The 17,833-nt window shown below is 36.6% G+C and overlaps 2 protein-coding genes across 5 annotated transcripts; one reads left to right on the top strand and one right to left on the bottom strand.

Annotated features, from left to right (window-relative positions):
• Positions 1–85: 85 nt before the first annotated feature.
• LOC114525784 (MAGUK p55 subfamily member 7-like) lies at positions 86–11,685 on the bottom strand. 4 transcript variants are annotated; one of them, XM_028547209.1, is made up of 19 exons: positions 11,404–11,685; positions 10,894–11,029; positions 10,437–10,552; positions 9,746–9,861; positions 9,231–9,308; positions 8,689–8,772; positions 7,600–7,737; positions 7,421–7,502; positions 6,339–6,424; positions 5,782–5,859; positions 4,612–4,746; positions 4,180–4,241; positions 4,021–4,079; positions 3,719–3,796; positions 3,245–3,331; positions 2,988–3,068; positions 2,128–2,324; positions 1,664–1,807; positions 86–1,014 (listed from the first exon to the last, which is right to left on the bottom strand). In XM_028547209.1, exons 3-19 carry the CDS (start codon positions 10,501–10,503, stop codon positions 838–840), a joined length of 1,749 nt encoding a protein of 582 aa, XP_028403010.1. In that variant the 5' UTR covers positions 10,504–10,552; positions 10,894–11,029; positions 11,404–11,685; the 3' UTR covers positions 86–837. The 4 variants fall into 4 exon arrangements, with proteins under 4 accessions (XP_028403010.1, XP_028403009.1, XP_028403008.1 ...); XM_028547208.1 differs by lacking the exon at positions 11,404–11,685 and adding an exon at positions 11,115–11,247; XM_028547207.1 differs by lacking the exon at positions 11,404–11,685 and having other exon boundaries at positions 10,960–11,247.
• Positions 11,686–14,434: 2,749 nt separating this feature from the next.
• On the top strand, positions 14,435–16,755 carry LOC114525590. Its single transcript, XM_028546975.1, has 4 exons — positions 14,435–14,552; positions 15,172–15,395; positions 15,798–15,843; positions 16,688–16,755. Exons 1-4 carry the CDS (start codon positions 14,435–14,437, stop codon positions 16,753–16,755), a joined length of 456 nt encoding a protein of 151 aa, XP_028402776.1.
• Positions 16,756–17,833: the final 1,078 nt, after the last annotated feature.

Here is a 17,833-nt window from a genome sequence, read left to right as displayed (position 1 = left end):
GGAATTAAAGTGAGTGCTCTTTAGTTTTTTAGATTTCTGTTCGGCTCTACAACTAAGGTAACCAAAACACATTGTTTTACTTTTATTACATATTTGTATAATGTACATGTTTCTACACGTTATTTACTCCATTCATATAAATAAATTCCTGCAATGTATCCCTTTTTTAAATAGTCACCAAATATATGTATACGGAGAGGATATACCATTGAGATGAATAAAGCTGGAGTGGGTACGGGTCATCAAGAGATGAATATTAAGTGTTTGAAAAAAAACTGACGTCAGCAGAGGTCATAACTTTTCCGTGGGTATCCACCCACCACGACAAACAACGCACCGCCTACCACGGGGGAGAAATTAAACAAAAAATGTTTTGTGTTGCCAAAATGCCAAACCCAGGGAGAAATTTACTAAAAGTATAAAAGTGCAAAACTATTTTTAATTGGGTAATTTTTGGGTAATTAATTGGCAAGTGGCATGGTTGATTCATCTCAATGGAATATACCTTTCCTCTCCGAAATATGTTTATACCATATACATTATCTACAACAGAAAAAACAGAACTTCCTTCTTTCTTAACTAATATTTTTCATTTCCCCAACCAATGAGAGCATTATGAAGCGAGTTTTTGTAATTCAAGAATAAACTGTAATTTTGGCGCGAAAATTCTCTTGTGCATACGATATACGATATGTGTTAATACTAAGAATGCAAATTTTGATCCAAAAGTTTTCAGAAAGAAAAGAATCAATGAGCGCGTATCACCCTTAAAAAATTGAGGAAAACAATTCACAATTCACAAATTGCATACAATTATTGAAATACCTTCAGCTAAGCCTAAGCTAGCCAATTCACCGGAATCCACTGCGGTTCCTTAGCAACGAGATATGCCGCCGTGTAGAGCCGATCATATGCGTCTTGAAGACCATCATTTATGATCGTTAGATCAAAATAATGTCCGTATTTATGCTCCATTTCCTCTGCCTTCATTATCATATCTTCCAGCTCTGTAACCTGGGACGAAAAACAGCAATATTTTCGATGTTTTTTTTTCGCTCTAAATCAACGGTCCATGTACACGTATATTAGTCACGTTTTCGAAAAAGTATCCACGTGATATCGCAAATCTTTCCAATCAGCGCCCAGAATGTTTGTCCATGTACTGAAAAATCTATTTTGCACAATTTAATCGATCATATCTTTTGAGTTTTGTTATTTGGTTATGGGGTCCAGGTCAAACGTCACACTTTTCATACGCCAAAAACACTGAATTCAAACGATAATAAGCTGAAATGCCTCATTAATTAAAACGAAATCAGTTATTGAAAAACCAAAACAAGTAACCTGACCGCCATCTTGGATACATATTGGGTCAATGACGTCACAAACGGGATTAACCGTATAAAACTACTCCTAAGTGGCCAAATGACAATTACAAAATTGTTTGAATATTTGCAGATAGCTGTTAAATCAAACACAATTATTGAAGTATATTTATGCTTGCCCTTGTTCCTGAATAAACCAGAGCAATCCAAGATGGCGGTGAGGTGAAGATATTTGAAATGAAGTGAAAATAGTTCATTTGATTTGCCTGAATGAAAAACTTTAAGCGTTGTGATCGCCAATGCTTGGAAAGATTTTTAGCAAACGTATGTATCCTTACCGTAAACACTCTCGAATTATGATTTTGCAATGAAGTGGTTTTGACTCGCGACATCAGACGAGTTTGACGAAGTCTTTGTAATGATGGAGGTTTGACGAATACCACGTAAGGAAAAAGTTCGCGAGTCCGAATGACTGGGAGCTCCTTGAAAAAAAAAGCTAATAAACTTCGTGAAGAAAACTATCATTTGTATAATATAGCTTTTTGTTTTTTTAAGTGACTCCCTGATATGACGTCACGCATCCATTATTTACCAGTTTTTTCATGCCAACGGTCGAGCATAAAAACGTCAAAATCACCAACTTCGAGACCGTCAAAGTGAATGAAGTTGGAATTTTCGAATTATAAAATATATTGCAAAAGTTCTTAAAATTATCTAAACTGTCTCTTTAATACTGAACTTTTTACGGTTTTTTAATCACTTTAAGCGTTTACTTTAAGCGTTTTTTTCGAATCATCGTTACCTGTGGGGGCACAACAATGACACAACACTTGCCAGAATTCATCAAGGTTATGACTGTTTCAATCGAGATATGCTCAAACTCGCCTTGGTACTCAGTGGCAATTGATCTGCATGCATTCCTAGGAGTCGCGCACTTCTCGACACCAGTTTTGTATATGATGTTGTTGTTCTCTTTGTCAATCTTTTTCTGAGATGGATCTAGGAGCAAAATAATGTCACAACCTTGTGCCCATTGCGCCTTCGTGTGGCAATGAAAATTAGAAGTACGCTAGTGATTTATTAATTTATCAATCCTACGAAAAGACAAGCTACGCTCTTATAGTTTCATTTGTTCGTGTGCATGCATGGTTAAAATTTGCAAAACTGTCTTGAGAGGTGAAAGAATTCTGCCACAATTCGGTGTATAGGTTTTTATTAAAGTAGTTAGTATTCCCATCAAATGAACGAACTTATAATACGACAGCTAGTGTGTATTACTTAAGCCCTGTTTACACTACACTCAATTTATCGGGACGGCACGGCTAAAATTGGTGGCCGAAAACAAAGGCCGAGCATAGATGAAATGGGTACCCAATAAATCGAGTGTAGTGCATGTAAACGGGGCTTTAGGTGAATTAATGTTGTGATGGTTCCACTCTGAGCTGGAAAAAAATCCCGGTTGGTACTCAGAGTAACGCTATCACAATACGATCTAATTCAAGATCAGCAATATTATACTTGACATGTTTCTGTATATAGCGATTCTGAGAAGTTGGCTAAGATCACATTAGATCACTTAGCTCACAACTATTAGGCAAGAAAATTTACAGGTCAGTTGGCATGTCTGCGCACAATTCGTTTCAATTTTGAATATTTACTCACAGTTCACAGGTGTTATGAATGACTCGGGATCGCTTGAAATCAACAACCGACGAAGTTCATTCCGGCCGACAAAACGAGGTCCTTCGGGAAAAAAAAATGTTTTAACGTCAGGTGTTGGGAAGAGCCTTCAAAGTTCTTGAAGAGATTTTCATAATTTTCTATCAAACTTTGTTAACACCGCTAGTTTACTAGCCCTGTTTCAATAGGTATAGTTGCTCTATCCAGTGTTTATGAGACCAGTGGAAGGACTGGCTTACCAACTAGAACCACAGGTCTTGGCCTGTCAACTGGCGGCGTCAATTGGATCACTTCCTGGTAAGCGAGGATCGAGACCGTTTCAAAATCTAAACACGATAGAGTGTCTTTATCTTTGCATGGTCATTACGGTTTAATCTTTTCATACACATTTATAATTTATAATTTATATATTTTAAACAGCATGCAGCGCGTAAAATGTACTATTTAAACGGTTCAGACGAGTCTTTATCTTGACAATATGTCGGCACGTTTTAGTCTTAGCTGAAGAATACCAACTGTTTATCACTAATGTACTCCATAACTCATATCAAAAATTTCTTAAGTCTCTCAATAACTAACGTTATTTTTACTGTCGGAATTTTACAGAATCTCCGCTGTAGCGACTTTCCCACTATACATGCCCCTCGTGTAAACCCACTACAGTTGTCGAGGTTGGTGAGGACCCGTGGGGTAAAACTTACGATTCAACTTACAATTGGTGTATTTAGATGAGTACATGATTTTCCTCTTCTTGCACTTTTTTTTCTTAGTTTTGGGTAGTTGAAAATTTCCTAAGGAAGTTACAAGTTATTACCTGCTGATATTAGGCCTGTTTTTCACTTAAACCGTATCCTAACCTAACGTAGCGTATTTCTTTGTTTCCGAAGTATTCGACCAGAACTAATGCCTTTAAAACAATGAGATGCGCTACGTTTCGCTACGATACGGTTGAAGTGGAAAACGGCCTTAAGTAATTATAGATTGCAGTACCATTTCTTTTAAGGTATATGCTCACGTTTGTCACACGGCCATTTTTTGCTTAATGCTTTCTCCAGATATGCTTTGTACAGTCTCCTAAAACGCAACCAAGTATAATTTTACATTTTGTCATTTTGTACACAGCTAGTGTTTATTTACAAACCAGTTGTGGCAAAATTTGGCTGATGTTAACTACCTTTCCTGTAATATCTGACTTGGAATAAGACCAGTCTTTGAGCGGCATCCCACTTTCCTGGCCTATATTATATCAAGATTAAAGGAGTGGTGTTAGTGGGATTACCACGCACCAAGGAACGTTTTAAGGTCATGGATAAAAACACTTCCCTAAAACCGCCTCATTTGATGCTATTATACCAGCCCTCTTCCTCTAAACTGCCACTCAGAAGTAGCCGATCGGAAAAAGACACACAAAACAACAATGCATGCATGGTAACTCCAAAAGATGATAATAACATTAACCTGGCAAGTTTTTTTACCTGCATGACGATGACTGAAAGTTAGTGTATAAACATGGATAAATAAGTAACTAAAATGTTGTCTATTTTTGGTGTTCATAATGTTTTGTGACCCCAATCTACCAGGTGGAATCAGAAATAGCGGGAATTACCTGCCACCACCAGATGTCAGTGCGATCAAATACATGTAAAATTTCGTTCTTTCCAAAAGCCAAGCCAGCCTCTTGACAAGGCAGCAACGAGTCATGGCGTGGATTGTATGCGAAATGACATTTCACATGAAACATCTGAAATATAACACAGAAAATTGGTAACGAGGCAATACTTCTATCAGAACAAACGTTATAAAGACACGTTTCAAGAAGTGGTAGCCTTTTCTGTGCTTAATAGCTAGCAAACTCTCCTATACATGGTGTCCCAAAAAAACCGAGCCTAAGCACTCTGTTGGGACCCACAGGTGTATAAATGTTTACCATAGTCATTTTTATGCATGCATACGATGCAGTAAAATTTGCTTGTTCGCAAAAATGATATTTATTAACAATATTTACAATTTACAAATATGGACAGCAATATTTAAATGTGCAACTCAAGGACCATGACCTTCGACAGGTCCCCTTTCTCTAGCAACACAAAGCATTTAGCATTTTATAAGTTGCATTAAATCCCCACGGGTTGAAATTCGTGAACACGGCATTCAAATTTTAACAATGAGTGATTTCAATGGTTTTCGGGTTTTTTTGGGACACCCTGTATATTATACAGGGTGTATACAGGGTGTCTCAAAAAAAACGCAACCACTTAATATTCTAAAATTCATATTGTTCATAAGCTCAATAGATTTTATCCCCCTGGATTTTAAAATGGCTTCTAATCGTACAGTTCAACTGCTAAATCAGCTAAACTAATAATGGTGCAGCTAACAACCTAACAACGAGTTTTTATTGTCGTGCATGATAACTTGAATGTTAACTGTCGACCTTGTAAAATAAATTGTAAATAAAATTTTACTCGTTAAATACTTTCAATTCAGCTCGTTAGTTTACGCACCCGACTTCGTTTACCGACGATTGTGCCGCTAGAATATGATCAGTACAAGCTTTCTCGCATTCCAGGGGCCAAACGTCTTTTGTGTTGTAGAACAAAGAGGATATTCATGAATATTAAGTGGTTGCGTTTTTTTTGATACACCCTGTAGTTCACTGGCGCTTATAATGTAGATTACAAACAGTGTCTAAAGTCAAAACAGTGTCAAAACTTCGCAAGTTTATATTTTCGGTATTTTAGATTATATCGCTACGAAACTTCACAATCTTACTAACCTTATTTTCACGCGGCAGTGTTCTGATAACCTCCAACGCGGGAACGACTTTAAGCGCCACGCTACTTATGGAAAAATGCTAAAGTATATAAATTAAGGAATGTTCGTGAGTACTTTTGATCAAGCTTGCGGCTTGTTATAGGAAATAATATATTAGGAACAACGACACAAATTTGATTCTAACAGAAAGGTCACTGAAACACTTTTTAACGTTTGATTTTTGCCCCAAAGCATTCCTTTTTTTCAAATAATAAAACGCAATTTGTTTATTACTAAAGATTGCTTTACGGAGCCTCAACGGAACTCGAAAGTCTCAAAATAAAAATTTCCCGCCAAAACTGAGCAGTTTCTATACTGCAGGCTACCAGCCGCTCAGAAACCAATCAAAACGCATCACTTCGTATTATTTTGAACGATTAGTCCGGCTTGCAAAGTGAAAATATATTTAATCAATGTTTAAAAATGTGATGACATTTTGCTAGCACTAAGTCAAAGCGGATTTGAACAGAATTTATTGTATTCATGCATGTAGGCATGATTAAACACCAAAAAACTTACCAAAAGTGTCAGAATATCTTCGATCCGAGATCCACTCACACTAACTCCATTTATTTCATATATTTCATCCCCAACCTCTAAGGCACCTAATGTACAATTATCATGGAAGATAAAGCGATAAATATTCTTTAAAATGCTCGCTTGCATGAAAACCTGGCCATGACAGTTTATAAACAAGAAATACTGTTCAGCCAAACAAGAAGAGGTTTGTCGCACACGCGAGAAAATCAAATGGACAAGAATTATAGAGGGAAAAATAGCTAGTCAGTTCATGGCTTGATGATGTAACAGGAAGTTTGACTGGCTCGGTAATAATGCAAACCGTTGTTCGGGCCAATCAAATTTCATGTCTGGATTTTCCCGCGAAAGCATTATGAGACGTCGCTATTATAATGGTAAGAATTCCTTGTTCAGTAATTCCTGAATACACCAATTTAATCCCGAGGATTTGGCTAGGATAGGGTTGGGATCTTAATCTAACCCTAATCATAACTTAATCTCAAGATTAGGAATGATGAAGATAGAATTATTACCATATTAAATGGGCTCAAGTTTAAGGCCCTGCTAAGACCGGTTTGCAATTGCAATCTTTGCTGCGATTTTGTGTGCGTTTTTCTTCTTTTGATAGATGCGAACGAGTGAATTAGTCACGGAAGTTCAAATAGGACTTCTTACACATCAGAGCATTCGTAAATTACTATACGTTTAAGTGTAAACGAGCCTTAAAGCGGCCTTTACTAGGTGCAACGGTTTTTGCCGCACCTTGCAATGCAATTGTTCTTTTGGGAAATGTAAATTTGGCAACTACCAAACTTTTGTGTTTATTACACTCCATGGTCGTTTCTTAAATTTACATTTTGAAGACTCTTCTATAATTTACATCTCTTAAATGTAGAATTGCATTGCTAGTTCCAAGAAATATTGCAACGTATCAACCTCGTCTCCAGGGTCTTCTGCGTACACAAGAAGCGCGAGGGTACGAGGCAACCAAGAAAACAAAGAAGACACAGAAGACTCTGGGGACAAGGTTGGCAACGTATATCAGGGTCTTTAATTCCCAAATAAGAAATAGTTTCTCTTACCACTTCGGCTAGCAGTTCCACCATCAATAATCCTTGTGATTATACAACAACCTTTGGCAGGACAATGACGGACGGTTATGCCCTAGAAAATACATGATAGTATTGATACCGAGGAAAATATAGACAATGTATGCAAGACTGTTTGCGACAGACTAGGTTGCATTAATAACGAAACATACCAATGGTTCTTGTTCTTGTTTAACTAAACGAACAATCCGAATTGATCCGATATCAACATTCACGTCATCCTCGGTATCACTTTCAACACACTTTTCAAACAATCTGCCTGAAACCTGATCATGGACTAAAACAAAAGCCTGGAAATTGGCGGGAAAATTTGCAAAATTACAAACTGAGTGTGTTCGGTGCAATTATCAGTTAATTTACTCAATAAAGGAAATTTGACATGCATTTGGGCCGGTTGGCAACGCTGTTCGTTTCAAAACTTTAAAAAACAAGATTTCATGATCTAGAAGCGTTTAGGGAAAAAGAGATTTAACTTCAGTCTTCAATCTTCATAAATAAGCGAATAAAAAAATTGACGTTAAGAAATTTGGGTGGTTAGCTGACCAGCTTTTAAACAACTAGCTCCGAAAATATACAGTGAATTAATATTGTGATGGTACTATTATTAGTACGGGACAAGCTAAAATACAATAGACCTTTTCGGTAGTCACGTCACAACATTTTAACATCACAACGTTTTAAATTTAGAATCATCTTAAATGAAAAGGATTTCAAGTTTTACTCTCACGACCCACGTGGTGGCTCTAAATTTAAAAGGATCCAGCTGATCTGGGTATAAAAATCAACCAATCAGAAGCCAGATCTTCGACAAAAGTGAATTATCATTTCCTTCATTGCATATGACTTCGACACTCGAAAATATCAAGTTATTTCATTGTATTTATGTGAAAACACGTTTATTTTTTCCCAACTGCAAATTAGAATTTAAATTTTTCACTCCTTATACTATTAGTTGGAAGAATAAGGACAAATGACACCAGGCACATGATAACTAAGTTTTGTCGAGACGCTTTATGATGCCATGATCTCAGATCAGCTGGATAATGTTGTCACGTAATTACCGAAAAGGTCTATTAGAAGCTACACAAAATTTCTAGGAAACTAAATAAATCTTTCGTGTTTTACGTACATCTAGCTAGGTATTTCGAGGTTGGAAAATCCTGAGATTACAAAATTAATGGATTAGTGTATTTAATATTAGTTAATTTGATGATATCACACATAAATGATGGAGCGCTTACTTGAAAGTGAGGCCCTTGAAATATTCTTGTTAATTCACTTGCTTCTGGACTAATACATGGTTTCAGTGTTAAAATGCTGTGAATCTACAAAAGGGTTTTTGATAGCCTTTGAAATATGACAAATAGGAGCTAGATAAAGACCCAGCCCACAGAACAAGTGGGAGAACTTTGGTCATCTTTTTAGTATAATAGGCAAGGATAATTTCAGAAATGTAAAAAAGTTTTGTAGCATAGATTAAATAGAATCCATAAATTGTACAGGCTCTCAACAGACTGACTAATACTGATGCCTATCGCTGAAGTGATCGAAGAACCCGAAGTCTTCAATATATTGCCTTATATAGGTATCCATGTTTCAGAAAAATTCCAGGTTTATGAGTGGAGATATAAATATACATCTCTTGCTTGCTTATAGCCGGTCAAGGTTTGATTTTTGTCAAATCAACTTTAATTAAATTGAAGCTTGTTAATTAAATTTGGTTGTCTTAGGTATTTTATTATTGAATCCATAACACAGACTTCCTGTTAATTTAGATACATACTTCGTATATAAGATTCTGCAAGTTTGGTGTAAAATTCAGGCCGGCAGGTTTGCTTCGATTTTCCAATTTATCATGTATCTAGAAGAAACATGAGACAAGCAAGTCAAAGCGTGTACTGTCAAGATGTTTCTGTGAAATCATTAAAGTAGAAATGAATCTATATCCATTCATTTGGCATTTGTCTCAAATATTTGTCATTTCAAAAAGCCTTGGGTACATTCTAACTCTTTCACAACCATCAACCCTCGTGCAGAAATTGAATCTAAGTCCCACGCATTGCCAGGACACAGGGGAGGATGGTAGAAGATGGTGTATATACAACACTATTACATGGTAGCAAAGGGCACATGGCTGCATCCTTCTACTCCCATAAGTGGGCAGCTACTGCCAGCTATTCCCAGGTTATTCTGACACCCCTCAGGCCAAAGAAAGTTGTGACTGTATGAATCTAGTTGATATACAAAATCCTAGTCATTAGTGTAAACAAAGCTTTTCTGCATCTGGGAATAACCTACCTCCAATAAGGATGAGACTTGCGGTGCTTGAAAAAATGCATTTAGAAAATCAATGCCTTCATCATGTGGCTCCCTTTGTTTCAGGTCATTCAAGCAAAACAGAAGATCTGAAATGACTAATAAATACAGAATAAAATTTGAGCAAAAATGATCAGTCTTTGCTTATACATAATAAAGGCAAGTAATTTAGGATTTGTTACATTCACTTGTGCAAAAATACTAAATGGGCATAATGCATGTATTAAGAGTTAACTTTCATTGCCAGGCTATTCACAAGTTATTTTCATAGACTTGCACTAGGTCGAACAAGCAAGATAATAATCCTAAAATAGGTAGACCACTGCTTAAAATCTAGGTGTAGTTAAGCTTACATCTGTGTATATATGCAACTCTGTTCATATTGCAGACATGTGACATTATGTAGTTTTCAAACATTTATAACTTTCCTTACTTATATGTCCTAACCCCTTAATGTACTATATGCTAATTTTGTAGCCTTAATGTACCTAACCTTGTACCTTAAATTAATTCTCACAACATATTTCAAAATGTAACCCTTTGATGTTGAGGAGGGAATCAATGAATGGAGGGAATCAATGAATTGTAATTTTAATGTTATGAACAACCACAATTACTGTATTTTACACATGTCAACTAGCTAGTATCGTGATTATTATTAGAATATATGTACCTTTTTGGCTATCATTTATACCAATATATAAGCATTCTTCTCCACATGAACATGAAGTTTGAAACATTTAGGAGAATTCGCACAGGTTTCGTCACTCCACAAGGCAATTATAGGACCTGAAAGTGCACAAATCAACACAATTACCACAGACAAGAAAGGATAAGCTTTAGTAATTCCTCTTTAAACACTTAAGGCAAGGACATATTTGAACATGTATTAACTCGAATCACGAGCCCTATGCGAGGTTCGATTATATGTCGAACAGACATTCATAACAACCCAATATAATTTGTCAGATAATGCCGACATCATTAGCAATCTAACAACAGACGCAGTGAACTCAACTCTTTAGAACATGTTCAATTGATACATCACTTCCACATCGTGTTGTGATTTGTAGAACTTAAAATATCCGTGCCGCGTTGACAAATGTAAAGTTGGTATTTTAATAACTCACGAGCAGAACATCGTATTTGCTTTACGTCCACTTTAAACACTAGTGTGTATTATGATCGCAAGATACCTCCTGTCAGCGTCAACTGTGTCATGACTTGTACATAATATTGTATCGGCCCGTCTTTGAAGGCGCCATGCTGTCAAACACACATATATAGTCATTTGACCTTCAAACTAAATTCTCTGATACTTTTAACTCCAAAACCGCCTAAATCGACTTACAGAATTCAACAATTTAAGAAAGACGTAGGCCATCGTTTAATAGCATTTAATACAGGAAACTATCGCCTGAAATGCTAGCTGAAAACATAATAATCCTGCACCAGATGCATAATTTGTATCCCCCCCCTTTTAGTTCGCGTGAATTGTTCATTAAAATTATACAATTGGATCATTACCCAGGGGGAGTAACCGGAGGCATTTCTTTTCACATGTAACATTCTCAGTTCTGGGAATTCCCTGCTTTTTGAAAGAAACTTCCTAATATAAATGTGCCTGTTGCTTTACCAACCTTATACAAATTTACGTCGGGCGCGGAAAGTCACGAATGTGGCACAAAGTTACAAGTCTCAAGGTTTAAAGTGCGTTTTCCCGGCAGCCATCTCTATGAAAAATGTCGGAAAATCATCATTATTTTTCGTAACCATGCACCATCAATACTAACCGGTGGCCGGATGGGACAAATATTGTTCCGTGCTAAGTGGTTCTCGCCCACAAAATAAGAGAAACTAATAGAAAATGCGACAAGAGAGTTAATTTTATGTTCAACCATGTCACTTAACTGAAGAGGCCATTTCCGACTGCCGACGTACGTACTAGCCAAGTTTAAAGCCGGTTTTCCACTAGCGATATTTTTCGTGCGAAGCGACTTTATTCCTTTGTATTTGAGCAATTTGTTCTAGATGGTTGCAGTTGAGAGCTCTGGAACAAGAGTAAATTGCCGATTCGCGCGAAAAATATCGCTAGTGGAAAACCGGCTTAAGCCCCTGCCGCCAACTGTCCCACGCATGTGCATATCACCGTATAGTCCAACATCAATTGTTTCATTCAATGCAATATTTCAGCCTGACAGATGATGGATGTAAAGGCTATCTGTCTTTCAGCGCAGCTGATTTGCAGCACGGGCGGTTAAACTGCTCAATTCCGTTTTGTTTGCTGAACGGAAAGCGTTTCGCGTCCGTCATTACAAACGGCCACACGCGTTACCTTCTGGGGGAGGGGGGTTGTCGTAATCGGCGAAAACCTCACCGGAATATGTTTCCACGACTCCACGATAACCTCTGATTAGGCTCTGAAGTTATTACAACTCAGCAACAGATGCAGTTCAAAAGATATCTGTTACAAACAGAAAATATTCTTGTTATTTTTTAATTAAGTTCGGCAAGTTAATTTTCGGGCTTAAAGGCGGATTCCACTTACAGCGAAATCGTTCGCTAGCAAAATATTTGCATATTTTCTTTTGAATTTTAACAGCATAAATAAATTAGTTTGACTTGACTGTTCTCAATTCAAAAGAAAATATGCAAATATTTCTCTAACGAACGATTTCGCTGTAAGTGGAAATCCGCCTTAACACACACAATTTCAAAATGCAAAATCAAATAATTCTAATTGACAACCGATATACTAATCAATCAAATGCAGAAAATATGGACGAATTGTCACAATTTAATCAATTGACGCTAATTTAAGTACTGATATTTCAATAGCCTATACTACTTTTCAAATTGTAATCATTCAAACCTTCAGAAGTATAATATTGTTCTCGTTTTTAGCCAATCTCGGTTCTCGTATTATATATTTGACTTGGTATTTTGCCGCGAAAAATTGGCGATATATTGACAATTATTGCAAGTATAATAAGGTTGTCACCGATTGCAGAGACTCATTTGAAATGATAACCCAAAACAGATGCTCTCAATTACTCATTTATATCTAATTTTCAACTTAATTTCAGCTTAACAAGCTAGAGGATTCAAAGACATCAGTTTATGAAGCCGGTGAGTGATAATGTGATGTTATTTGATGTAGCCGATTTTCAAAGTTCGAGATCGAGGATTTTACGTATGAGGGAAAGTCAGAGAGCTAGCGTTCCAGTCTTATTTGAGTTCACTAGTGTATTATAACAGGGAATAGGGAGTTTTAGAAGCGACTACGAGTACGAGAATCGTCATTCTCGCCAAACGAGTACGATTCGTCGTACTCGCAAGCTCGGCTAGTACGAGTTTTTAGGAAAATATCGTACTCAAAATTACTCAAAAATCCGACGACTAGCTACGAGTTTTGGCTCATGGCATAAGCAAACAACTCGCGAGAATGATGAACTCGTACTTGTAGACTTGTAGTCGTACTCGTAGTTACTGCTAAAGCTCCCTATTAACCTATACATACGTTATTATACTTCGCTTGAAACATAAAAAATGCAAAAAAACTAGATGAAAATGAACTTCGATATCTCTTCTACATTTTGTAAACAGTTTTTAAAGAAAAAATGGTTCGAAAAATATTGAAATTTTAGCATTTTTTAGAAATTTCAGTATTTTTGGAACCATTTTTGATTTAAAACTTTCTACAAATGTAGAAGAGATATTGAAGTTCATTTTCTCTAGTTTTTTTGTATTACTCTGCGATATTTTTTGTTTCAAGCGAATGTAATGTAGTTGTGTTTCATAAGAGTTGCCACCCTTAGGTTATTATAATACACTGAATAAATGACGTATAACCTAACGAACCATCATTAATTGTTTGCTGGGCTGCCTGAAAAAAATTTAAAGTTTACAGTAAATGCGACTTCCTTTGTCTTGGAACCTAAACTATAAAAAAAGGCAAAACTCACTTAACAGAGCACCATATATAAGTCCAGCTATACAGGGTGTATAAAAAAAAACGCAACCACTTAATATTCTAAAATTCATATTGTTCATAAGCTCAATAGATTTTATGCCCCTGGGATTTTAAAATGGCTTCTAATCGCACAGTTCAACTGCTAATGGTCAAATCAGCTAAACTAATAATGGTGTAGATAACAACCGAACAACGAGTTTTTATTGTCGTGCATGATAACTTGAATGCTAACTGTCGACCTTGTAAAATAAATTGTAAATAACATTTTACTCGTTAAATACTTTCAATTCAGCTCGTTGGTTTACGCACCCGACTTTGTTTACCGACGATTGTGCCGCTAGAATATGATTATAAGCTTTCTCGCATTCCAGGGGCCAAACGCCTTTTGTGTTGTAGAACAAAGAGGATATTCATGAATATTATTTATAAGTGGTTGCGTTTTTTTTTATACACCCTGTACATGCCTAACTTTTTTCAAAATTGTATACAAACAAACTTTCAGCTCTATTACAGTATTACTTCATCATCAAAAACGTCTCGCTTTCCGACACAGAGGCATGGTAGACTGTTCCATAGTGTAGACCGCAGTTCTTCCCAGTTTTCCCTGTTTCCCAACAGTTTTTAGAACCAGCAGTAATTCGAGAAACCTTTTTTCTTCACCAATTTTATGTCGTTCTGGTTCCCTCTACGAAGTGAACATGATTGACGTCTCATCACGTTTATTCATCGCTATCGTGTTGTCGCTGTCGACGCTGGTGTTGACGTCGGAGACCGAAGGAACATGTCAGACTGTATTTTACAGAAAAATCTCCGATGGTATACTGTTATATAGACTGAATATCAACTGTCTCACATGACCTTTACCGCTGTCCAATAAATATTGCAGAAAACGATAAGTCGCTAAGTCGAATGTTAATTGCATTCAGTGTTTGCAGTGGCGTTCGGGAGGCGATAATGGGGGGGGCACATATTCATATATTCATATATTCATGTTAACAGACCTGTAAGGACGATGGATTTGAAAAGAAGTTAATCTAGCACAACATGAATATATGAAATCCCCCCCCCTCCAATTATCGTCTCCCGTACGCCACTGACTGTTTGGGTTAAATTACTGGTAAATTGCAAGATGGAATATCTAGGGTTTACCCCTTGTTACTAAAATTCAAATCCTGTATGGAATTTCTGTGAGATTGGAAAATGTAAATTGTTCCTATATACGCAGTAGTAGCCAATCCATGTTTCCTTTCTGCGGCACAGCTTAGCCCTACAGATGTATATTGAATTCAATTGTACTGAACTGGCCACATATTCGACACCTTTTTAAAGTTAAAATTTTCGACCTTTTTGACAAGAAACTGAGTTTGGATATAAAAGTCATCTGAAATAAGATGGCCCAAATATATGAATGGTTAAAGTTATCATCTGTGTTTAGGAAACGCAGCTCTGCATTTCGAGAATGTCATCTCAAGTTACAGTGAGAATTCTGTCGTCGATTGCTCGTTGCGTTGTCTTAGAAACACGGTTTGCACTGGGTTTAGTTACAGACTGAGAAATGACGAGCACATGAAAAACTGCCAACTAAGTGGATATTTGAGTGAATTGCTGACAGGTGATGATGCTGTCGGTGAATGGAGCTATTACTCCATTGTTGATGAAGTAAGTTGCCATTTTTAACACGAAGGGAATTGATATGTGTGACTGTGTTATGATTGATATGTTATAATTTCAAAAACATCTTTAGTCAAAAATCTCCATAAATTTCACATATTTCTAGGAATCTCTAAATACTTTTAACGAGATTGCTAAAATCTCGAAAGGTTTGGAATGTTTTTGCTCCACTTGAGTAACTTCATCTGAATGAATCTACCAGCTGCAACTACCGATTTATTGTCTGTGATAAGCAATGGTGGTTTCACGTCATGCATTAAGCGATATTTTGAAGAGGGGGGGGGGGACGGTTAGATATTCATTCACATGAGTTCAAAATTATTTATTATATTCAAATCGTATGGATTATAAACACCTATACTAAAGATAGAATGTGTTCCTTCTTTATAGCCCAAACATAATTCTGCCGCTCCTACTGATAGTACGAATGAACAAGGTAAGTTGCATTGTACTCCGCTAAACGAGAAATCTCCACCCAGTTTCAAAAATTTTTTCTCGAAGGCCAAATATAAGACGGAAACTTCGGCTTTTAACAGGGCCCTGCAGACATGCCAAGGGAAGCAGATTTTCATGAAAGGCCACTTCTGATTTGTCAAAATATTCACAAAAACTTCAGCAGTGGAATTTCGTGTCATTTTGTTTTCACCTATACAAGGTGTCTTATAATAACAAATGCTTATAATAGGAAGGGTGTCTTTAGCCCCTCTCTGCTCGTAATAGGTAGGAAGACAGCTGTCTCTTTTGCCTCACCCACCCCTGCCCCATAGCTCCAGTCTTCCTGAATTTCTAAACTATTGACAACCTGGGTACTGTTGTTCATTTCGGAATCGTTTTCGTACCGTTTGTCGTTTCAACGTCTGTGCTTAATTTGGTTAATCGAATTCAATAGCTAGCATGCGTTATCCAGCCAAGAACAGAGGGGGAGAAGAGAATCCTCCCTCTCCCCTCCCCCCTCCCTGTTATTTCGCATTGTGTACGACTTTCTGCTGCTCTGGCCAGTCAATGACATTCTATTGTTGTAATTCACTTTCGGCATAAAAACGATGTTTAATGAGGTCATTATAATCAATCCAAGATGGCCGACATCTTCTCGCTCATTTTGAAATTGCTGAAAGGAAGCAGGATTTGAAAGAAATATATCACGATTATATCGACAATTTTGAGCGTTCTAATATTAGAACAAGTAAAACTGGATGTTTTATCGTTTAGTGGGGGGTCTTCCTCCGTCCTTGAATTTCAACTGAACAATGGAAATCTTTTTAAATTTTCAAATTTCATAGTCACAGAACCACCCAAGATAACAACTGAGGAGAATTTTTACAATAATCAAAACAGCAAAAAACGCTAAGGGTTGGATATCAGAAACGTATTAATGAATATCATAAAACAGTAACATTGTTGACATATTGAAGTGGAAGTCAATTCCGTTCTGCGCATCCGTTCTGCTCATAACAATGTGAAGATGATGTAAAAATTGCCCAAATTTAGAATGTTTTGAATTTTTCTGAGCATAAACTTTAAGGGCTGGTCTCCAGTCAGGGAAATTATCCTCCGGTTTATCCTCCAGTTTAGACAATATGATTTCTTTTGCTTATAAGACAATTTAGTTTTGCTTCAGAAGACAAGGATAAAAGAAACTTTTTTGTCCGATACGCTTAATTTTCTTGACTGGAAGCCAGAATTAATTTGTACTCATTTACTCTAAATAGTGTTAGATTCTCAGACAGAACATCATATTTTAAAAGTATATGAAGCTCAAAATGTATACAAATCGTTTGTTCACTTACTGTCTTAACTTCCACTTTGAGTGAAAGAGTATTTAAAAAGCGCATAAAAAACATATAGACATTGCACTGACGTCATAACCCCTGAAAGTTTTCCTCGCATTATTGAAAGGAATTGTTATGTACGCCGTAGTTCATATGGCTGACTCGAAAATTTTTGTGATTTGTGAGCCACGCTCAATCCGTCCCAAGATCCCTGTGTGACGTCATATGCAATTGGTCTATATATACACGCACACAAAGCATCTCGCCTCAACTAGAAACCCAATTATTTATTTTATTTTATTATTTTTATTTTATCATTCTTTTTGAGCGAGCAAAACGTCCCCAGTGGCATTTATCCAAAGACACGTGAACACGGAGTTAATGTCACCATGGAGATTTAGGATGTCTGCTATAGGCTAGACAAATTCTCTAGATTTTCTAAATTTTCTAAACACTTGCTCCAAAATTTAAAAATTAATTGCTTTTAAATTTTGACTAAAAATTGGGTTCTCAAGAAACTATAAAAGGTCGGAAAAGGTTGTAAATTGATGTAAATTTTAGATAGCAAGTTCCCCAAAAATATCATTTAGCAACGCATGATCTACTTACAGACTATATGGCAGCTAACGGTGCTGCGTATTACATACAACAGAATGA

This window comes from Dendronephthya gigantea, unplaced genomic scaffold (assembly GCF_004324835.1).
Source record: "Dendronephthya gigantea isolate DGI-Jeju-01 unplaced genomic scaffold, DenGig_1.0 000035F, whole genome shotgun sequence".
Taxonomy (NCBI): Eukaryota; Metazoa; Cnidaria; class Anthozoa; order Malacalcyonacea; family Nephtheidae; genus Dendronephthya; species Dendronephthya gigantea.
This window is presented reverse-complemented; position numbering and strand designations above follow the sequence as displayed.

What these genes read in the sequence shown, in the direction of transcription:
- LOC114525784 (XM_028547209.1), bottom strand. Translation starts at nt 10,503, where the DNA reads ATGTTTCAAACTTCATGTTCATGTGGAGAAGAATGCTTATATATTGGT. An exon ending in TTCAAGGGCCTCACTTTCAA is followed by an intron (nt 7,738 to 8,688) that starts GTAAGCGCTCCA and finishes GCCAATTTCCAG; the next exon opens with GCTTTTGTTTTAGTCCATGA. An exon ending in ATTCATAACACCTGTGAACT is followed by an intron (nt 2,325 to 2,987) that starts GTGAGTAAATAT and finishes TTTTGCTCCTAG; the next exon opens with ATCCATCTCAGAAAAAGATT.
- LOC114525590 (XM_028546975.1), top strand. Translation starts at nt 14,435, where the DNA reads ATGATTGACGTCTCATCACGTTTATTCATCGCTATCGTGTTGTCGCTG. An exon ending in TTACAGAAAAATCTCCGATG is followed by an intron (nt 14,553 to 15,171) that starts GTATACTGTTAT and finishes ATCTGTGTTTAG; the next exon opens with GAAACGCAGCTCTGCATTTC. An exon ending in TGATAGTACGAATGAACAAG is followed by an intron (nt 15,844 to 16,687) that starts GTAAGTTGCATT and finishes CAAATTTCATAG; the next exon opens with TCACAGAACCACCCAAGATA.